The 20747-nt window shown below is 39.6% G+C and overlaps 1 protein-coding gene across 1 annotated transcript in view; it reads right to left on the bottom strand.

Annotated features, from left to right (window-relative positions):
- LOC127622474 (NBAS subunit of NRZ tethering complex-like) overlaps nt 1–20747 on the bottom strand; it is a 281526-nt gene that overhangs the window by 90313 nt on the left and 170466 nt on the right. Inside the window, 6 exon segments of the mRNA XM_052096575.1 lie at nt 2654–2863; nt 4209–4225; nt 4228–4336; nt 4339–4544; nt 8325–8578; nt 18428–18538. Of these exon segments, the coding sequence (XP_051952535.1) occupies nt 2654–2863; nt 4209–4225; nt 4228–4336; nt 4339–4544; nt 8325–8578; nt 18428–18538 (907 nt within the window).

The raw sequence follows: 20747 nt of genomic DNA, 5'->3' as shown, positions 1-20747 counted from the left end.
CATGGGGTAACCTCCTTGTGGTCACTATAATGTGTGGTTCTTGCTCTCAGTGGGGCGTGTGGTGAGTTGTGTGTGGATGCCGTGGAGAATAGTGTGGGCCTCCACACGCTCTGCGTCCCCGCAGTAACGTGCTCAACAGGCCACGTGATAAGATGCGCGGATTGATGGTTTCAGATGCGGAGGCAACTTAGAATTGTCCTCAACCACCCAGATTGAGGCGATACAATATACCACCACTTAGAGCGCACTGGGAATTGGGCATCCCAAATTTGGGAGAAAAAGGAGAGAAAAAAAATACAATGTCCCCCAAAATTGAATTACATTTCTAATTAGCAAGATATGATTTATGCCTTATGTAATCCCATATATGCACTTTACAGATATAAATTCATAAATACATCATATTCAATTCAGCCGTCCTGAGATTTACACATGTGTTTTTAAGCCAAGAGTTCTGTGGAGAAAATGATGGGTTTTTGGTCACCCGTTTAGTCATGCTGTCATGCAACTTTTGCCCATGTGTAGTTTTTTCACAAGAAGGATCAAAGTTTATTCACTGAGTTAAAGATTTGATTATTGGCTGGGAGAACAGACTTGCTACTAAATCGGTTGTGATGTCTAATATACAGTACGTAGATATTAGGCCTGATCTGTGAATTAACAATGTGTATATCACGTGAAATCAGACAACCCAAACGAGACCGACACTGACTGATATACAAAGAACAAAAACAAAAATACCCGTTTGGTCCAGAAATTAGAGATGTAACAGGTGTTTTCTGCGGATGATATGAAGTAGACTGTTTCAAATATTCATCTTCACCCTGCAGCTGAACAGCTCTTATAATAATAGCCTAATAGCCATAGTGATTGTGCTTCTTTTCATATCAAACGCCATTATCATGACGAATTAATGTTTACGTTTTGAAATATTACCTAATTAAATATATACTTCCATTTTGGATATTGAGCAGCTTGTGATTTCCAGACACGTGTATAACTGGGGTTTAACAAAGTTTATTACGTCTCATTCGGCGCTTCATCTCTGAAGGCGAATTAATGACTTTGTTCGCTCCATGTCATTTTTGTGCTCTCTCGCTAGTTGTTTGCTTGCACTAATGTTATAAATGCAGACAGTTCTAGTAACTGGCATGAATCTTTCTCACACCAAGCCCCGGGCCATCAGGCAGTCCTTATTGTCAAGCCCTGCTATGATTTTATTAATCTCCAAAGCCTGACAAATTTAAATAAAACTAGTAATTTCCAAAGATACAAATTAAATGACTATTTTGAACAACTATTTAACTAAAATAAAAACTGGTGTTTGCAAAAGACTGAAAACTAAACTAAAACTATACATTTGCACTAATATACAAACAATACATTTAAATTAATGTTAGATAATATGATTTAATTATTTTCCAAAGCATAATATTAGACTGCTGGCATAAACTAAAGAAAAAAAAGACACTAAAACTAGTAGATTTCCAAAGTTAAAAATAAGATTAATATTATGAACAGCTATTTTACTCTTAAACAATTATTTATGAAACTTTCAAACTAGGAGTGAAATTTTTTTTAACTAAAATAAAAAAAGGTGATTGCAAAAGATTAAAAATTAAACTGAAACTATAAATTTGCACTAATTTTCACATTTCCAATCAACCTTACCAAAGTATGATTTATTAAATCTTTAAAGACTATTGGCGTACAAAAAAGAAAAAACATACAAAAACTGGTAATTTTCCAAAGATACAAATTATATTACTCTTATGAATAATTAAATTTGAATTAAAACTAACAACTTCACTCAAATTCAAAATACAAAACAATAAAACATTTAAACTAGTGACATTTTCTTAAGCATAATAACCCTGGTATGAAACTGGTGAGAATGGTTGAAAACTGAGGCTCATCTTTTTCACTTACATAAACACACACATTCAACGCAATTTCCCAGATTGTGTACATCCTGATGGGAGCATGTTGTGACACGGTGAAGGTCTGCTGGTAATGAGATACGTCAGTTTCTGTCACAAAAGTGTATGCTGTAGAAATAAATCCATATATTTCCATATACAAATGGCTCGATGGATGTGTATTAAGAAACCACAGGCTGACATGCTCACTGCTACTATCGTGCAGACAAGACACCAGCTACAAACCTGCCAATCAATCAGACCAAATGTCACACAAGACTGGAAAGTGAGAAATTGTGAATCAGGAAGGGAGAAAAGGAGCAAGAAAATGAGAATGAGAGAGAGTGAACTCTGAGTGGAGAGATGTACACTTGTAAATTGATATCTAAGGCCCTGTTAACACCTGGTATTAAGATCGGTCTCAGGTAATCCAATCACAAGTGGACAATGCAAAATACAGAAGTAAACAGGTTTGTGATCGCTCAAACCAAATTCGGGAGTCGTTAGAAATGCACGTGATGCAAATTACATGCATGTTAATACAGTACCAGGTGTAAATGCTGATCTGTCACGGCTGACCATTTTTAATTGGATCACCCGAGATGGATGTTAATACCGGGTCCCTTAAGATCGCATAAATGTGCATGAGATCATATTTCTTAGTGTATAAGATTATAAAAAAAGAAAATTTGTGAATAACCTTTCTTAAAGTGTGTATTTGTATGGGAGATTACCTCTTTGCTTCTCTTGAGTGACAAAGGGAATGCATGGCTCAGAGTCTCAAGATGAGCAAGAGACTGTTGCAGATGAGTGAGGGCGGGGTGAAAGTTGGAGATGGAGTTTTCACTTCTGTCATCATTGCTCTTTTTCTTACTCTTGTCACTAATGCTTTTCAGAGCCTTCTGTGCATGCTTGGTAATCTCCAGTCTGGCCTCTACAGACATCTAAACACAAAAGACAAGAATACACATTAAATCACTTAAAAAAAATTAAAACTACATAATGATTCAGCTTATAAAAAAAAAGAACCTTTATACAGAACACCACCTACACCATATGTAACTAAACATGAAACACAATTGTTATAGCAAAAAGAGCTGTGTGTATGTTTCATTTCCATGTTTACATTTACTTCCATGCATTTGGCAGATGCTTTTATTCAAAGTCATTTAAAGTGCATTAAAGGTATACATTTTATTCGGTATGTGTACTCCCTGGTAATCAAATCCATGACCTTAGTGTTGCAAGTGCCATGTTCTACCAGTTGAACAATAGGAACTGTATGTGTATTGCCAACCCATGACTCTTTCTTGTCTAACACAGCGGCTTAATTTCTATTTATGCTGCTTGTACATTAAACACACACACACAGGCGCGCACACACACACACACACACACACACACACACCTACAAAACACCCTAAATGAGCTTCTGTAATCAAAAGGCAAACTGCTAATGTTTGTTGGCCCCTGGAGCATTCAAATGATGTCATTGTAATGATTGTTATGTTGAAATAACGTTGTAATAATTAGAGCAGTACAAAGCAAGTTACAAACACTCAATCCCATAAACACTCCCACTCTCGCCATTGAATTAAGAGCTGCATTGATTTGGTACTCCAGGATTCCACAGGGAGTAAAAACCAATGACATGTGCCATGCCTCTGCTATAGATTATGTGCAAAGAGTGAGTAAATACAGTTAATATGCGTGCGTGTGTGTGTGTGTGATAGCAGGTGGGTGTAGGAGGGGAGTGTTGGAGGTAAACCATGGATGTGTAAGATGTATCCAGGGATGTGGGGTATACAGAAATGTGTTCATGCTGAGATTTATCTAGATGAGAAATGAGATGAGAGCAGATGATATGACATTGTTACAAGTGGGGATTATAATACTGAGATGTTCAGGAAACACAGGTTACCTCTGATATGCAAGATTTGAATCTGCGTTCAAGCAAGCCAGGCTCGGGCACAGGAGGTAATGCTATGCTGTGAAATCTAAGGTTGTGTGGGCCCATTCTGGGGGATGTCATTTCTATGGATGACTACAGATTATTTTTACTGATAAGTATCATGTAGGGTTCCTATAGCTTAACTGGTAGAGGACGGCACTAGCAACTGTAAGGTCTTGTGTAAGAATCCCAGTAAACACATATATTTCGATGCACTGTCACTCTGGATCAAAGGAATTGCCAAATGCATAAAAGCAAATGTTAAGTGACATCTCTACTTCACCACTCTTGAAAAGCACCAACCTCAAAAGATCTGCCCCTTTCTGCATTTGACTCACCTTATTAGCTGCTTCAGGGAAAAGGTGATGGCATTCAGGAAGTCAACAGCATCTAAGGGCAGCAGATGGTCAAAATATTTGGCACAGGTGTCATAGGCATGCAGGAAGTCTTGATCACTCTGGGGGGGGTCATCTTTAGCACATGCTGATCCCCTTCCCAGAAGAGTTTATGTAGCCAGGTGGTGTGGACAGCACTAGAGGTGAGCAGTTCACCTACCCTCTGGGGGATTTGAGGGGCCAGTTTGGAGACTGATAGCACATTCTGGCTGGTCAGTACTGGTACCAGAGCTTTCAGAGGATCAGAATCCTCATCTATTAGCTTCTTATAGTCCAGACCTAAGCAAATACATAATATAGTAAACTCACTAAGAGGACCAAAACATGATTCAAAACATTAAACATAATGCAACATAATGAATGGGGAACTGAGTGTTTCCCTTGTGTGCTTTGCCTCCAAGTGAGGGCAACATCCTGCATACAGTCCATTTTCACATGAGCAGGATAACTTATAAAAACTGCAGGTGCTGTGACGTCATTTTTGCATCATTGCCCGGTATGGATTCGAGCAAATGTTGACTAAGTTATGTGAATTTAGTTCTAGTAGAAACCCAACCCGGTACTGGACAAAGCACAGTGTTTTTATAACAATTATTTAGATAATTTGGTTGTATCTTATTTCCATTGTGCTGTGGCTTAATTTAGTTGTGTTGTGGCTTATTTTCTTTGTGTTTTCAGCCTTTATTTGCTTTGCTAATTTGGTTGTGTTGTGCATTAGTTGGGCACCGTATCACTACATTTTGTGATTTATTACCCTGGTATTAATAAAAAATAAATACAATTAAAAAAGTAATCTGCTGCAATGGGGTTTCAAATGCAGCTGAGGGAGTGACAGTAAATTTGATATTGAATCCATCGCTCTCTATTTCTATCTGTGGAAAGGTAAAGGTGAATGCAAAAATAATATCTGCTGTATGCATAGCCTTCCATTCACTGCTTTCCATATACAGTTAATCTCTACGTTCCAAACCGGGAAATGTGAAAAGGGTACAATTTGGTACTGTGTTGGGCTAAAATGTGCTTTGGAGTATATAAATATATCTTCTTTTTTTTTAATAATTTTTTTATCATTATTATTTTTTTAATGCATTCTTTTTACCATCACATATAAAATGTTGATTAAAATGGATAGTTATCATATTTTTGGTAGGGGCCAGGTGGGCAGCAAAGTAAGTAAAAAATCTGAACTCATGCAGGAAAAATCTTTATTTTTGAGCTATTATGAATACACTAAATGTCCCCTTCGGGACAGACTTCCTCTGTAATAATCTGAAATAAGATGTTTATTGTGGTTTCAAGCTTTTTTTTTCTCTCTCTCTCAATCAGTGTGACTAGGTGTAGACTTGGCATGCCTCCAGGATGTATCAAGTCGGACAGACACATTACACTGACATACACGGCCTCATCAGGGCATTAAATATTTAAAAACCTGCCTATGAGATTGGGTCCGTCTCTCCACAGGGGCCAGCAGGGCATTCAACACATAGACACACTCAGACAGAGACGTGGACAAGATGGTGTTATCTCCATCCCTTGGGTTGTGGCAGATGCTAAGAACAGTCTCCAGTCTACAAGACTGTGTGTGGGGGCATGCATCTGAGAGAGAAAGAGTGTGTTTTCGGTGCCTACTATGTGTGTGTTTAAAAAGGGGATGTATCAGCCGAGACAGTGTGAAAACTCTCCGAAACAGTCCTTCCAGACCTTTCACACCCTCTAACAACAGAAATACACCAGTCCGAGGTGACCAACTTTAAAAATGTTTCATATAAACAAAAGAAGAAAAAAAAAAAAGATGTCAACATGTAGTAGCTCTTCTCATTTGTTTTCAATGGCAGGACTTTACCTGCTGCAGTTTATACTCTTAAGATAATTATCTAAAAAATGGAAACTAACTTACTCTGAGTTTATGACTATGAATGAGAGGTGCCGGACGAATTAGCGGCATATTAGAAAACAGCGGTTTTCAACTGGAAAATATAGGTTCTGATAGAGTTGCGTACGGCAGAGTATAAACAATGATAAATACAGATGACAGAATTCAACTAACCATATAATTGTGTATAGTTTGGATATGAAAAAAAAAACTATAGGCCAATTAACTTTTAAACTGGAGGAAAAAACAATTCCTGTATCATTTGTTCAAAAAACAAAAAAGGCATTTAATCAAACTCTACTGTATTTTGGTGAAAATGCTTCTCCCACTTGCAAGAAGCAAGCCAATTTAGGCAAATGTCAAAATTGACAGGTAGCATGTAATTTGACTAAATTTCAATTATTTAAAATTTCATTTTGGTACTTGATATCCAATGTAAAATCAAAGACCAACTGAGAACCACTTCAAATGACCAGCATAACAAAATCCTGTGTATATTTATATGTTTGTAAAATATTGAGATAAAAATTACATTAGTGAAAACATGAAATATTATTTGTGCTAAACAGGTTCTGTAGAATACATTTAATTATCACATTAGTATGCAGTGCAACAATAATAAAGAGAGACATTTAAAGAGGTATGTAGCTAGTAATAATAATAATAATAATAAAAACTGATTCAAACCTCTTCATCTACACTGTGTGATTTAAAATAATCTCTCTTAATTTATCAGAAAAGAACAAAGATGTATTGTGTGCGGGCTAATTAACATTCCTCTACTTTCATTCACACATGCATTGCTTAGCGACCCATTTCCTGTCTCAGCTGGTGAGAGATGGGTCTGATTATATGTGAAATTTCTAGTTATGGTGTTGATTTATATGCCTGCATGCATGAGCTGATTTACTGCTTCTTTTGTGTCACCAGGTCAGCTACACATTGATCCAATCCTTCTTTATTCAACTATTTTCCAGATTGCTATTGTGTGCAAACTGTTCTGCAAAATAAGGTCAACTGTGGCTAGGGATGTAACTAACGATTATTTTGATAATCAATTAATCTAACAATTACTAGAACGTTTATTTGACTACTCTACAATTATAGCAATGATTAATCAATAGCTGTTAACCAACTACTCAGCTTGTTCCCAGACTTAAAAGGTTGTATTTAGGGTTGCAGCGGTATACCGGTTACACAGTATACCACGGTATGAAAATGTACGTTTTTCATACCATGTACATTTGCTTATCTACGGTATTGAGAATCTCACCAGCCCATGCACATATCCTTTCCTCCTTGACTGCCTGTCAGACTCGTCAGTTTGCACCACACACACATACAGCAGAGAAAATGTCAGAGAAAAGCGAGGCGAGGGTGTCTGACATAAGTGAGTGTGTGTGTGTGTGAGTTAAAGACATGTTTCTCAACTGGTGGGTCACGACCCAAAAGTGGGTCGCAGGTTTATTCAGACTGGGTCGCGGACAGCAAGGAAAGAACAATGACATGGTTCTCCCATTGAAGATATTTCACTGGCCACCCAAGTGATAGCCTATTTAGGACTGCCTAGGTAGATTTAATGATAATCTCGCAATCAGCTAAAGGCTTCTCATCTGCACTTTCGCACAAGTGTAATGGAACCAACTTGTGATCATGATCTGCTCTTCTCTCTGGAGCGCACGTGCAACAACCGGGCTTCCCTCGATATTGCGGAGCGCAGACCTCAAAACTGATGTGACCAATTTCAATTCTAGTGAGACTTTACTAGTTTAAAGTGCTACGGAGGAAGTCAAGTCGAGCCTCTCAAACAGTAGGCAGCCGTGTTGCCAATTTTCTTCACAATAAGAAATGCAGAGTGACACATAGATTATGATTCAATAAATCGCGAGCCATCACGTCATAATCTAGCTGCATTAAGCATGCGCGATCGAGGGATAAGTGTCCCCATGGCAGGACACTAATGATGAGAGAATTAGCATTTTGGGTGAACTACCCCTTTAAACACGATTGCAGTGTTTAGAGAACTGCTTAGTGAATCTGCCTCTAAATATCTTTCTTCTGATGCAACTAACCTCGGTACCTTGTTAACGTGACTTTGTTTCCAAGTTAAAGTAGAGCAGCACCAGGCAATAAGATTTCCTTGGTGAACGGACTGTGGGCATTTTGTGGGTGTGGGAGACACTTACCGATGGCAACAGCTTTGAGCTTCTTGAGCAGTTTGAGGTGTGTGAAGGGCTTCATTGCAGTGGGAGGGAAGTAGTTACCACAGCCACAGTTTTCCAGAAGGGTGAAGTAGAACAGGAGTTGGAGCTGATCAGTTCCAGCTACACTGGGGTACACATATTTAGTCATGTGAATGTAGAAGGCTACGGGATCGGTCTTAAGAGTCTCAAACAGGCCCAGAGCCTCTGTCCGGCTCTCGATGTCTTTAGTAGAGAGACTGAAGAGAGAAAGAGAATGAGTGAAATGAGAGATTGATGGAGATGAGAGACTGACAGATGAGAAGTCGTAAACAATGCCCATTACAGCTTCGATCACTCAACCTTTTTAAATTGCTAATGGAGGATCAATTTAGGAAATGCATGGCCATTTCCCCCCCAATTGTCACCCAAAACAAGACAAAGTACATTAATGTCGATCTAAATGCTGCAACTGCCCACTTGTGCGGGAGAATTAATTTTTTCTTTAATCTAAAATAACTTTCATTTACGTTTACATTTACGCATTTGGCAGACATTTTTATCCAAAGCGACTTACAGTGCATTTATTACAGGGACAATCCCCCGGAGCAACCTGGAGTTAAGTCCCTTGCCCAAGTACACAATTCGTCCCCTTGGAATTATAAGGTTCTATCTGCGTTCTGAGCAGTTTTGAGATATTGAGCTTTAAAGTTTTTGCATTACATATAGGAAAATTTATATGGGGAACAAGTTTCTTTCAAACATGAAAATAACAGGGACCCTATATGTATTCTAAATATACAATATCAAAATCCTCTAAAATTTGTAAATGGGGATTTTTGGAATGGGTCAAATGCAGATAGAACCTTCTAATTCTAAAAAAACACTTTTCGCTTAGAATTATAAGGTTCTATCTGCCAAAACATTATTTGAACATTAAATATAAAATTAATGTTGTAACAATGTCTCAATATGTGTTAGAAAGTAAAATGTTATCCTTTATAATGACATTTATTTCATATTTTTAGCACTTTCATGCATTTAGGACATTTCAAATTAAGCAAGGTAGGTCTAAATATTTTGTCCAGAGCAGTTAATTTTTGGTACCAATTTGGTGGGTAATTAAACACATTATTGCAGAAATTGTTACTTTAATTTTTCTTTTGTTTAGACAGAAAGCAGCTACTGTAATACATCTGAGCAGGACTTTATTCCACCTAAAGTGGGCCAGGTAAAATGGCTTTCTCTCTAGACATCAGTATGGCTGAAATAACATGGTAACGTTTATTGTTGTAATTAAGACCCCATGAATTCAATTGTTGACTATTTGACCTTTAAGGCTTAATATTGTAAAAATTAAGACATTTTAAGACTTTAAAAACTGCAAGAAAACAGACATGATTCAGCAAATTAATTCATTAAGTTTAATAATCATTGAAAAATTATACACTGACTATATCAAAAAATCACAAACTCATTTTTTAAAACACAGAACTATAATACTCCCTGTGACTCATTTTTTAAAACACAGACTTATAATACTCTCTATCTGCTAGTGCCATGAATTTAAACATGGACTTAATGTCACTCATCTTCGCCTCTGAGATGATGCTCTGTTTGGGGAGTACCCTTGGTTTGGGTAAAATGGATGTAGGTGCCAGGCTTCTCATGTGTTTGCTTGGTCCTCTTATGTCTACTTTAACTCTTGGCTCTGCATGTGATTTTGTGTAATGAAGAGTATATGGACACTGATCAAACACAAGCTGTGACACTTCAAAAAATGGAACCTGTTTGTACTGAAACAGCTTGGAACATGCCTGAAAGTCATAGAAATCTATTCTCTTCATCTGTATGATTTCATATGGGTTGTTCCTGTTCACCTTCAATAAGATGCGCAAGAAAGACAGTGGTGAATAGAATTCAGACACTGCCATTGCCTTTTCAATATGGCTGTGCATATTGTCTACCTCCTGCACTGCGGAGTGGCCTGGAGTAGAGTATTTCATTGTCGATCTTGAGGTTTCTTAAAAATTTTGCATTGCGTGCCATTATCCTCTCAGATATTTTGTTTCTGCGATCTTTTCTGTATTCAAGGAAAAAGCCGGCGACACGACATATAAAGTTGATCCTGATTGGTCCTCTTCTGTTCATTCGAAGTGCTGATTGGCTAACGCAGATAGAACCGTATAGAGCCAAGTTAGAGTTCGACTTTGTAGATAGAACCTTTTTGTTTTTTCAATAAAAAGTCCCAGAATGTACACAACTTAAAAAAAAAACATCACATAATGTAAATAAGTTGTCACAGAATAAGAATATGTGAATAACTCAATTTTGACAAAAATGTCAGATAGAATTCCAAGGGGACGAATTGTGGTGGCTGTGGGGATCAAACCAGCGACCTTCTGATTAACAGTTATGTGCTTTAGCCCTCTACACCACCACCACACTTCAAAACCACCACTTCAAACTACTTAGTCCATTAAACTTAATTCACTCTGGTTTGACCACTCCATCCCATGACAAACTGAAAATTTAAATTTTAAGTAGTGAATAATAGTCTATGGCAAGCATTTACCTACCCACTGTAAATCGGATGTCAGGTTGGGATTATATGGGTGTCATGTTTTATGTTAGAGCTGCCCTGATTTCCATAATTTATCTCCACAGTGACTTCATAAGCAGGCTTGTGGGCTGGCCCTCCACCTCACTCTAATTGAATGGCTTTTCAGTAAAGATAAACAGCTTTATGCGCCACAGAAATATCTTATAACAATTTTGATGCATGGAAATGTTTTATAGGGCTGGGTTATCAATAAATTACTATGTGAACCTTCAATGACTGCCAAGTCCATTTATTTTGCAAGTCTATATATGAGGGTGTATGTGTGAGAGAGGAAGAGAGATAGAAAGGGACGGAATCAGAAACAGTGAAAAAGGCAACGCAAGCTTGCTGACTTGCAAACAGGTCAAGAAACAGAACATACAGTGTGATGCAACCTAATGAAGCACACAGGTCTAGGTGGCACAACATTTGAGTTGGTAAACATGGTGCGTGCATGTGATTATTGTGTTAGAGTTAATCATATTCACAGTTAATCCAACATTACCACTAAATGAGGGAGCTGCAGGCTGCATGTGGCCATTTGGACCAAGCCCAAAACCTATCCATTGTCTACAGAGTGCAATCTCTGTGGACCTAAACTCATTTTTAATGGATACGGCTATACCGGCTGGAGGCATAATGTCCTCAGGCCAGAAAGAGAGACAGAGAAAGAGTGTGTGTATGTGAGGGAGACAAAGAAACAGAAGCCTAAACAGGGACAGAAACAGGTAGAAGAAACAGAGGCAGAGGTTGAAGCTGAAGCAAACGAATAGGCTGAAACATATTGACAGAGACATATTGCAAAAGTTCTGTCAGATCTAGGCCCTGACCATTAATAGTCTCGGGCAGCAAGGCCTTTGTCTATAATGGCAAAAGTTCTGAGGCTCTTTAGACCTTATTCACAGTAGCGCCATCTTTGATTTTTGAGGGGAATGAAAATGAGTCTGTGAGGGATAGACTCATAGTGTCTTCAATGGTATGCACTGTTTAAAGCTATCAAATAGCTCCTAGATAACATCTAAGTCATGTTGTCTGGAGGTTTTTTGTCTACTGAAATTTCTTGGCAAGGAGTGATCCGAAAACACTAAGTGAAGAGTCTATCCCTTACACCAGGGTTTTTCAACCATTTGCACACTGCGACCCACTTTTTTTAAATGCCAGTCATCAATGATCCACCATGGGGTTTTGCGGAAAAAATGTATAGGTACTTAATTAATCTACATATGTTTATATGCTTTTAGTATAGCGGCATAATATCTACAGCCCAGTATGTGTAGCTTTGGTGCTGCTGGTTGAAGTTTTCAGACAATCTCTTGAACCGTATGATCTTGAATGATTTTGCTGTGACACCATCAGACCAGTTTAAAACTACATTATGTAAATTTTGTAACTTGTATGTAACTAATAAAACTGCATACGTCTTGTGGAAGAGCATTGTTTTGGTTGTGCTTTGGCTCTGCGGATGTATGTGATTCGAGGCACCGGTGTACACATGGATACAGGACATGGAAAAATAAATAATGAAATGAATGTTTTGAAAGAAAATACGTTACAAAAGTAAGGCAACGTTCGTTAACATAAGACATAAAGATTACTAGTCTGATAAGGTCAAACGTTGTTAAGTTTTAATAACTGCAGGAAATTCTGGCCAAATAGACCATGGTAGTAACTAATTTATAGATTGTCATTATTACCAACCAGCGGTCAACATAATTTCAAGACTCACATGTCCTTGGCAAGCCTAGGACTAAAGGATTTATTTATATAAAGGGCATGCAAGGCTAAGTAAAGAGACCTTGTCCAAAAAGATCAATTCGTAGCATTGATGGATTATTGTGATTGGACAGCTAATAATTAATGTCAGAGAAATGCAGCCTTTTACTTACAGTAGTTTATGTAAACCTGGAGATAATAACATGATTCAACAATAGAGGTCACTGTTCCCCCAAACATTGCAAAAGTACAGTTCTATCCTAATTGGTCATTTGTACTCATGACAGAAAAGATCTCGCGACCCAGCAGACAATGATCCGTGACCCACTTTTGGGTTGCAACCCATGGTTGAGAAACCCTGCCTTACAGCCTCGTTAGCATTCCTGTCAAAAATCAAAGATGGTGCTGCTGTGAATAAGGTCTACAACAGCTTTAACTGGCCAAGAACCACACACTTAAACAGGAAGAACCATCGAAATTACACGAAATGTAACATAATGAATCACAGTCGGTTTTGTCATTATTTGCCGAATGGGGGTGGGTGTATCTGAGATATACTATTGCAAAATGAAAGACTGTCGTGGGGAAAATGTTCTTTTTTAATGTTGAGAACCATGGAAAAATTTAGTAAAAATGAGGAAAGTGTCAAAATACAGCACAAAAAACCTTGAAACAGTCTTACACAGATTAGTGTGGACTGGCCATCTATTTCTGTGTGCTTCTACTCACAGAACTTCCCTCAAACCAGCAAAACAGTTTAGGACTAACTTGAGAAAGGCTGATATTACATTAAGCCTTATAATACAAAACAATTCAGAAAAGATCCAGATGTCAGGGAAAAAGATCCAATTTCACCCTGGATATAATTACAATTTAACTAGCCACAAACTATGCATATTTTAGGTTGAAAATCAGTGCAATGGAAACCTCAGCTTGGCCATGAATGAAGTGAAAAAGAAAGCAATGTGATTTCTATGCAATCAAAATATCTATCCAATTTGGAACAGCAATTAGAATTTGGCTGAATATATTCCAGTCAGTTATAGATCCTAGTGCATCATGTGTTAGTAAAGCATGGATCCTCATGTGAATCAGGAATTTGACACATTTTACAAAAGCCTGATTAAAGCTCTGCATTCAGGGTTTTGTGTGAGTATCTCCGTATTCAGAAAATAACCAATAGAAACATCTAAATATTAATGACCCAAACAATCTTTTTCAAGCCCTTAAAACACCTGAAGGAAACATTGAAAAAAGCCCTCTCATTCAGCTGCTCCTGAGGCTCCTCACACAGACAAATATGACTAATACAACTACCAATAATCAGCCTCAGGACACAGACGTGATTATCCACACCCTTAGCCCTAAGAAAATTAACAATCCACTAAAAGAAAATGACCTTACTTACTGGACAGAAACAATGCAAACAACTACAATGGTATTTGGTCCAAAATAGTAAAAAATAGCAAAATAGCATACTTGATCTCAGTGAGAGACAATGCATTGAGAACAAAAAATTACAAGGTTGAAAAACAGATGTACAAAAAGCTGGCAGTCAAGAGATTGCAAAGTTTGCTTGCACCTTAGCCAAGGAGTGCTAGAGACAGAACAGCACTTCATTACCATCTGTCCTTCTAACCATGCAAAACTTATACAAAGAAATCAATCCAAAATTTTACAAAATGTGTCTTAAATTCAGAAAATTGGAGAATAATACACAATTTTAGCACCTTTTAGATGAAAAAAAGATTTGAATTGAGGCAAAGGCTAAAAGGAGCAACTATTTCTATGCAGCTCAAATAAAGACAGAAATTGTCCTTCATACGTGGCTAAACATGAACTAATTTATAAAATACTTAAATTCAGAAAGCAACAGATGAGCTCAAATATGACTAGGTTGAAGCTATAAATTTAATTATACAAGACTAATCCAAGTTGTAGTAATAAATCTGAAAATCCACAAACAGGCCAGATGCTTAAAGGGATATTTCAGCAAAAAAAAATATTCTCTCGTCTCATCATTTACTCAACCTCATGCCATCCAGTATGTGTGACCTTTTTTCTTCTGCAGAACACAAATGAAGATTTTTAGAAGAATATCTCAGCATACTTGAATTGTATGGATCTACAGATCTATATTCTTCTAAAAATATTCTTGTATGTGTTTTGCCAAAGAAAGCAAGTCATACACATCTGGGATGGCATGAGGATGAGTAAATGATGAGAGAATTTACAGGTTTGGGTGAACTTTTCCTTTTAAAACCTAAAATGAATGGTCAAAAAACAATTTAAAAAGAAGCATTTCAGATGCTAATAAGCATGGAAGGATTCTCACTTATACTAAATATGCTAAGTCACATGACTGCATGTCAGAGAGAGAGAGAGAGAGAGAGAGAGAGAGAGAGAGAGAGAGAGATACCCCTTATTATACATATTGAAAAATGATCCCTCAAATTTTGGACACACCTAAATTCAAGTTCCCCTAACACATTGCAACATGAAGCCCTTAAAACCCAAGAGCTGAAGCCTAAAACCAGTCCCCTTTGTCAGCTGGCTCTGAAACTCACAAACCCACTGTCACGATTCCCTTGTTGTCTGCCCTGGGTTTCACTTGTCATTGTTAAATGTACTACACTTCCCAGAATCCACCTGCCATCACCACTGCCATTTTGTTCATTGTTCTCACCTGTGTCTAATTCAGTCATCACTCCCTGGTTATTTAAGCCCTGCTTTTTGTTCACTCCTTGTGGTTTGTTGTATGTTGTAGCGTGGTATGTGTCCTCCTGCCCTATTGTTTTAGTTTATGTTTTGTTTCCCCATTGTGGGCTTTCCTTTGTGTTTTGCCTGTATTCTAATCAGTAAAGAAACCTGCATTTAGATCCTCTCTCCTCGCTGCCTCATTCGTAACAGAACGAACCACCGACAATGGATCTAGCAGCGTTCCTCAGAGAGCTGACAGAGGCAGACTTATCAGTGCGGGAGTTCACCCACTTATTCTCCAGCGTGGCCAGTTACTCCGGCTGGAACGACGAGGTCCTGAAGGTAGCGTACCGGTTCGGCTTACCAAAACATCGATGGTGGGAGTTACCGGAGACCGGAGACTACACCTGGCGGGAGTATGTGGGACTCATCTTGGAGGAATTCGCTGCCGGGGAGCCACCTCTCCTGATTCCGGCTCCCGCCTCTGGGCTTTCCACGCCTTCCACGGTCAGCGAGCCAGAGCCGACGCCCTCCACGGTCAGTGAGCCAGCGCCTGTAGCCTCAGACGTCAGTGAGCCAGCGCCTGTAGCCTCAGATGTTCCTGAGCCAGCGCCTGTAGCCTCAGACTTTCCTGAGCCAGCGCTTGTAGCCTCGACCGCCCAAGAGCCAACGCCTCCCGAGATTCCTAGAGCTCCGCCTTCCGAGCCTTCCAGAGCTCCGCCTTCCGAGCCTTCCAGAGCTCCGCCTTCCGAGCCTTCCAGAGCTCCGCCTTCCGAGCCTCCCGAGCTTTCCAGAGCGCCGCCTTCCGAGCCTCCCGAGCTTTCCAGAGCGCCGCCTCCCGAGCTTTCCAGGGCTCCGCCTCCCGAGCTTTCCAGGGCTCCGCCTCTCAAGCCTTCCAGGGCTTCGCTTCTGGAGCGTCCTACGGCGCCACCTCCCTCGGCTCCACCTCCAGAACCTTCCAGACCTCCGCCTCTAGAGCCTCCTACGGCACCACCTCCATCGGCTCCGCCTCTAGAGCCTCCTACGGCGCCGCCTCCCTCGGCTCTGCCGCCTGAGCCTCCTACGGCTCCGCCTTGTCCTTGTCCTGTGGCCAGCTCTCAGGCCACCTGACCCAGTCCCCGTCTTGTGCTCCCCTTGGACTGTCTGTCTGCCCCTTGTGCCCCCGTGGACTGCTCGCCTGCCCTCTGTGCCCCCTTGGACTGTCTGTCTGCCCCTTGTGCCCCCGTGGACTGCTCTCCTGCCCTTTGTGCCCCCTTGGACTTCCTGTCTGCCCCTTGTGCTCCCTTGGTCTGTCTGTCTGCCCCTTGTGCCCCCTTGGACTGTCTGTCTGCCCCTTGTGCCCCCGTGGACTGCTCTCCTGCCCTTTGTGCCCCCTTGGACTTCCTGTCTGCCCCTTGTGCTCCCTTGGTCTGTCTGTTTGCCCCTTGTGCTCCTCTGGTCTGTCTGTTTGCCCCCCTCAGAGAAAAAAATTTTTTTCATTTATTTTTTCTCTGAGGAGCGTCTGGAAGCCGCTCCTTTGAGGGGGGGCTATGTCACGATTCCCTTGTTGTCTGCCCTGGGTTTCACTTGACATTGTTAAATGTACTACACTTCCCAGAATCCACCTGCAATCACCACTGCCATTTTGTTCATTGTTCTCACCTGTGTCTAATTCAGTCATCACTCCCTGGTTATTTAAGCCCTGCTTTTTGTTCACTCCTTGTGGTTTGTTGTATGTTGTAGCCTGGTATGTGTCCTCCTGCCCTATTGTTTTAGTTTATGTTTTGTTTCCCCATTGTGGGCTTTCCTTTGTGTTTTGCCTGTATTCTAATCAATAAAGAAACCTGCATTTAGATCCTCTCTCCTCGCTGCCTCATTCGTAACACCCGCTAACAACTAACAAACACCAGATTCAGACCAGCACTGCTGAACAAAACCAGATCACAATAAACCAAATCATAAAAGAGAGCAAAAATTCATATTTGGACCATTGGTAAAATGAAAGTAAAAACCAAAGCAAATTGTAACGTTATCGGGCCCTAAACAGAAAGTATATTCTGGCAGAATATCTGCACACTGAAAGAGATCCAAAACAGAGACAGATCCTCACCAAATACAGACTCAGTGATAAAAGTCTGGCCATAGAAAAAGGCAGAAACAGACAAACATGGCTTCCAAAGGAAGAAGGAGTCTGTGCTCACTGTGACACGGGTGAGGTCGAGACAGAGACAAACTTTCTCCTTCACTGTGAGAAATTTACAGAGTTGAGAGAGAGAGATACCTCCACAAACTCTCAAACCTCATGCCACAGTTTTCCAGTTTGGCAGAAACTGATCAGATGCTGGTGTTACTGGGGGAGGACCATCATGCATCAGTTGCAGCTAAATTCATTTTTGAGCTGCACACCCTCAGAAACCAATCACTGCCTTAATGTACTTCATTCACAGTACTTTTATTTTCTTATGTTCATAATGTCCTGTTAAATGCATATTCTATTTTATATTTTATATTGTATTATGTTATTATAGTTTTTATTTTATTTGATTCATTACCTTGACCTTATTTTAATTCTAACTTATTATTATTTGTCTTGTCATTATCTGTTTTGTGTATTAATGCTTTGGCAATATTGTATGTAAACAGAATCATGCCAATAAAGTACTTTTAAATTGAAAATTGAATTCAGAGAGAGAGAGAGAGAGATTTAGAGCGATTAAACCCAGTGAGATATGGAGAGAGATTGATTAGACCAAGCTTTGAACAATGATTCAGTGACATATTAACCATGCGGGGGGATCAGACACCAGTTTGAAAAAAAAAAAATTTAATATACAGAGGTTGCTTTTCTACATGATTGTAAGTCTGGCAAATCAAAAGACAGATCAACTGGAAGCCAGTCTTTGCATTCATTTAGTGTAATCTTCTGTCTGTGCGCTAGGGTCACAGGTTTCTGACATGCTGGGGACCTCACATTGAGGAAATAAAATAACAGTTGCTTGAGGACGACACCAATGTTGTTGTTTTTTACTGATGTTTGGCAGCTCATTCCTCTAAAACTGCAAAGTGAGCATAACATCTTTAATGTGTGCACTGGTAAAGTGTGTTTGTGTCTTACCCACTATCAGTAAACAGAAACTCAAGGTGAGTCATGTGCACTTCCCAAAGGGGAATGCTGTACCGCTGAGCCAAAGAGCATGAGATCTCGTACACACTCTCATTCAATGTCCTAGACAGAGAGAGAGACAGGCAAAAAGTGATGGAGTTAAGAAAAGGAACATAAAATGACAAAGGGTAAGATGAACAAGACAATGTCAATCATTCTTTAATTGAAACATTTATACATTTAAGCCCAGCATACTAAAATCTATAAACACAAACAAAAACGCAGGTAGAAATTCTGCTAAAACTGTTGTAGAAAGAACAAGACCCAGAGCAATTGCTCAGTGTCTTGATCTCTTTTGTTCTTGGACAAATCTTGGCCAAATTTGCAGGCCATTAAAGGCCAGGAGTAAACAAATTAGGGCTATGTAATGTCAACTAACTTACAATCTATAATACATATATAGCAACACATACACCATGATTCAATTCAGTGCGAATTTCAAATTGGAATGTTTGAATCTCTTGCTCGGTTCACTTCACTTTTTTACAGTACAGCAGCTCTGACGTCACTGAGAAATGCCGGATTCAGATTGTTCTTATTTAAATGACCTGCTTCTGCATTCATTGAACTGTAAGATGTGAATAAATGCACACATGAAAACAATTATACAAGAATCTAAATAAACAATACAATATTATGAGAAAAATAATTGTGATATACTGACATATCACTGCACTGGTAAAGCCCTTCGATAAATACGTAAAATTCCAGAGCCCTGATGTTCGGAAAGAATGATTGGATCTATTCTCTGGCTGCTTCTACAATTCAGATCTACACTATCTGCTGGAACATCAATTGTAGAGTCAAACTGAATCGCCAAACTTTGTTAAACCTTGGCCACTCCAACCCTGTGATTTTAGTCCTCATGTGCCTCAAAGCTAGGGCTGTGGTTTGGATCAATTATCAATCCTGATACATGACTCTCCACTAGTTTCTAGAAGAGAAACTCATTCTCATAGGACATGCAGATTAAAAGGTGTGGGAGCATCCATGTCCATCTCTTTCAACTTTGGACACAATGTTCTAAGATGATGTTCTCTGTTGTTTAAAAAAACTGAGTTTCTGTGTCAGGTCTGGACTCAATAACAGGCACTAGGCCATTTCTATAAAGAAACCAAGTAAATAGATCAACCAGCACAAATTACTGTACATCAAGTGAAGTGTTGCTTAGAATTAAAACGTCTTTACATTGGACTAGGGTGGCAATGGTATGAGATTTTCACGGTATGATAACCGTCTCAGAAAATATCATGGTTTCACGGTATACGGTATTACACAATTACTATTATCAGTGAAAACAGCTCTCCGCTGAACATCGACGGCTCCTCTGTGGAGATCGTCAAGAGCACCAAATTCCTTGGTGTTCACCTGGCGGAGAACCTCACCTGGTCCCTCAACACCAGCTCTATCACCAAGAAAGCCCAGCAGTGTTTCTACTTTCTTCGAAGGCTGAGGAAAGCACATATCCCACCCCCCATCCTCACTACATTCTATAGAGGGACTATTGAGAGCATCCTGAGAAGCTGCATCCCTGCCTGGTTTGGGACTTACACCGTTTCGGACCGCAAAGCCCTGCAGAGGATAGTGAGGACAGCTGAGAAGATCATTGGGGTCTCTCTTCCCTCCATCAAAGACATTTACAAAAAACACTGTATCCGCAAAGCAATCAGCATTGTGGATGACCCCACACACCCCTCACACAAACTCTTTACCCTCCTGCCATCTGGCAAGAGGTACCGAAGCATTCGGGCTAGAGGTCAACCGATTAATCGGCCGGCCGATTTTTTGCATTTTTTAACATAATCGGCATCGGCCAATATCCAAGTATATCAAGCCGATAATTAGGCAGGCGCATCTGTGGGCAGCCTAGTGTTGTTGTGGAACACGTGTTCGACGCACGCTGCCCCTAGAGTCATTTTCCAGCAGAGTAAGCAGACCTCATCCAGTGCCTAAGGAAGGAGCTAAGTTCCTTGGAGAAAACAGTAAGGATTAAATTTGTATAACTTCTTTATATTTAATTAAAAACTTCTGATATGTTACTGCCAACTTCAAGAAAAAACGCGACAAACACAATGATGACAAACCTTGGATATTGATAGCGTAGTTGAAGTTGCATTATCACAGCAGAAGGGTTGCTATCATGTCACAATAAGCAAGCAAGAATTTAGCAATTACAGACAGTGAATCTGAGACTTTTATTTGTTCTGTTTGTGTGTCTTATATTTGAGAGGGTTGTCACTCAATGCAGAGAAATAAGTAATAAAAATATACC

The sequence above is a fragment of the Xyrauchen texanus genome, chromosome 28 (genome assembly GCF_025860055.1).
Source record: "Xyrauchen texanus isolate HMW12.3.18 chromosome 28, RBS_HiC_50CHRs, whole genome shotgun sequence".
Taxonomy (NCBI): Eukaryota; Metazoa; Chordata; class Actinopteri; order Cypriniformes; family Catostomidae; genus Xyrauchen; species Xyrauchen texanus.
The sequence above is the reverse complement of the archived record's forward strand: the minus strand, read 5'-3'. Positions and strand labels throughout refer to the sequence as shown.